The sequence below is a fragment of the Chaetura pelagica genome, unplaced genomic scaffold, assembly GCF_000747805.2.
Source record: "Chaetura pelagica isolate M959 unplaced genomic scaffold, ChaPel_1.0 scaffold67, whole genome shotgun sequence".
Classification (NCBI taxonomy): Eukaryota; Metazoa; Chordata; class Aves; order Apodiformes; family Apodidae; genus Chaetura; species Chaetura pelagica.
The window spans coordinates 2842096-2845082 of NW_009954107.1; the positions used below are offsets into that span (position 1 = coordinate 2842096).

The 2987-nt window shown below is 38.5% G+C and overlaps 1 protein-coding gene across 1 annotated transcript in view; it reads left to right on the forward strand.

Annotated features, from left to right (window-relative positions):
- Positions 1–2987, forward strand: part of CNOT7 (CCR4-NOT transcription complex, subunit 7) — an 18540-nt gene that overhangs the window by 12792 nt on the left and 2761 nt on the right. Inside the window, exon 5 of the mRNA XM_010002485.1 lies at positions 1727–1837. Coding sequence (XP_010000787.1) covers positions 1727–1837 — 111 coding nt within the window. The remainder of the gene's footprint in view (positions 1–1726; positions 1838–2987) is intronic.

Here is a 2987-nt window from a genome sequence, read left to right on the forward strand (position 1 = left end):
TGCTGCTCAAGCTGGAATAAAACTAGCCATAGCAGCACCAGATTTTCACGTTGGTTTGTAGGTGTTACTTGGCAATGTTATTACTGAAGCTTCCATCTTTTTAGACAAAAGAAACACCTGGACTCAAACTGTCACCATAAGATTAATAGGAATTTTCATAATGCTTGATCTGACTTCAGGTCAGACTTTGTTGCTCTGTTAACATTGTTAATGCTCTTGCTTCTCATTGTTTCCCTTCCCATGCTTGAAAGGAGCTAAGAGTGTGAAGAAAGTGAACTCAGATATTGGGCAGTCTTTCCTTGAAGAGCATTGCCTCTGCAGCATTTTTGCCTTGCAAAGCTTATGGCAGCAGTAAGGGGTTTTTGTCTGTTTTGTTTTTTTTTTGTCTTTCTAGACCTTAAAGAACGTGTACATGCTTTAGTCTATTTCTGGTAGCTTTATGGTTAAATAATAAAAAAAAATAAATGTACAACATTCAGTGCTCACAGTGTAGCTTACAGCATTAAAAGACTGCACCTACAGTAGAATAAGTTTTTCCTTCAGCCAATTTGTGTTATTTATGTAAAGCCTAACTGGCTTCTGATGCGTTTGCTTACATATGTAGCGATTATTAATGTTTGAGGGGGGCACTTAAAAGAGGTTTATTCAGTCAGTCTGCACTTAAAGGGAAAGTTTTTCACATAAGCTTACTGAGAAGAAAATTTGCTTCAAAACTGGTGTAGTTTTACCTTTCAGAGCAGATGGATTTGCAGCTTTGGGGTGAAGTCTGCGGCTTTGCAGTCTACCCTTTTAAACCTTGTATCAAAATTCAGAGCAGACAATTACTGTTTTAAATTGTTCCCTTTTTGTATGTGAGATGTTTATATACTTTTTTAAGAAGCATGTTTCATTACGTGTGACTGTTAAATATACATCTCTGACAGAAAAACGATCTGTACCATTGGATTTCAGTATCTTACAAAACGAGTTGTAAGAGGATGGATTTTTTTTGCTTATTTTTTCCCCTATCCTTTTAGGGCAGCTAATGAAACAAACTTTGAAGAAGGGTAGAATGTTTTGTAGAGATGGGGTGGGGCACTCTTCTCCTTTTTTTACTTTACAACCTGGTCTCTAAATGCCTGCTGTGTGATGTTTTCCTGGACTCCCTGTAATGTTGTAGATGCTTAAGGATACTCTCAGTTTTTGTGAAAGGAAGTGGAAAAACTCAATTGTTGAAAGGTGAGTGAAAAGGAGGAGGTCTGCTTCAAAGGAAGCCTAGATACTTGAACACATGGAGGCATATGGGCAGTAAAATTTATAATCACTTGAATTCTTGCATTTGTAGAACAGGGTTTTTACCTTTTAAATTTTCATTCAAATAAAAGGAGTACAGGAACACCTGAGTTTCTTCAACATTGCCAGTCCTTTCAACATCTTGATAATCATTTCAAATAATGACATCTGGATACTGGAGAAACTGGTAGCATGAAGTAGTAGTTTTGTTGGTCATATATACTTTATTTAATTAGTACTGGCACAAAATTCTAAAAGTGCTATTGATACTAGAAGTTTGATTCTCCAGGTGTGTATTTATCTAGCATGACTGTTTCAGCTACTGTACAAATGTTAAAATATACCTGAGGTTATGTGATCTGTGTACTGGATTTACCCAAATATAGCTGTTGAGCTTTCTGATGTGGTGTTTTTTGTGGTTTTTTTCAGCCATTAACAATGTTTTATTTTTCAGGGTGGATTGCAAGAAGTGGCTGAGCAGTTAGAGCTGGAAAGGATAGGACCACAGCATCAGGCAGGATCTGATTCTTTACTCACGGGAATGGCCTTTTTCAAAATGAGAGAAGTAGGTGGATGTATTGGCTTTATTTCCATAGTACTAATGTGCTGTGATACACAGAATTGCTGATTCTGATAAGTCTGCCATATTTTAAGGAGGTCTCTGAATGGCTTCAGGGGTCACTCCTTTCTTGACAAAAATAAGACCACCTGTATTTTCCCCAGAGTAAGTGTGAACCAGCCTGCTGATTCCCTGCTTAGCTACTATGAGTGACTGTTGCTTCCTGTTTCCAGCATGTTCCCAGTTTTTGGAATTCTTTGCAGATTTTTGGTTTGGGGAATTTTTCCTTCTCTGTTTTATGGGGTGCATTTTGAGGTAGCTACTGCAGTGAGTTAGCCAAACTCCTTTCTGGATGATTGTGCTGAAACCAATAGTTTTGCAGCTTTGGCTCAGTGTAATACCCAGCTGGTGTGCACTGCTGCTCATGTCAGGACAGGGCAAGGGAGTAAGAGTATCTGGACTAGTCACTTCTAGCTAAACTTGGAGGCTACAGGTGTATTGCATAATGACTTTCAGGCCATTGTGCAGAATGTCTATGTATTTGTTTTTATCATCAATTACACTACAGGTTAATTCAGGTTCTAAAAGATGTATCAGTCAATTAATTAAAGGTTTGCATCAAGGGAAACCAGGTCTTGCAAATGTCACGTATTGCTGCTTGTCTGTGTACAGTTGAAAGATTTTAGGATATTTTAAATTTTATATTTATAGGCTGTATTAGCAGAGCATACAGATATTGAAGGGATCTCTTCTGGAAAGCAGGTACACTGGTCAAATGCCAGTGTGTCTGAACATGGCATTCTGCCAGCTAGTCAGTGTCATTTACCATGTCAAAACAGAAGGCATTAGCCAACCTCATCTTTTAATGAGGTTTGGTGTTGTATTCTGAGGTGTCTACCTTCTGTAACCCAGCCTTTTGTGTAAAGGAGAAAATGACCATGAGTTTCTGACAAGTACTGGTGAGTTAGCAGGTAAAAAACAAATGTGTTTTAAGCTGGTCTGCCTCCACTGGAGCTGTTGGCAGTTGTCAAGCAAGTCATGGGCTACAGATGCAATAGAGGATTGTTTCTGGTACAATCCAAGCCCAGTGCTGCTAACTGCTGTCTGCCCGGTGTCATTAATCTCTAATTTGAAACAAACTCCAAACCAAATAAAG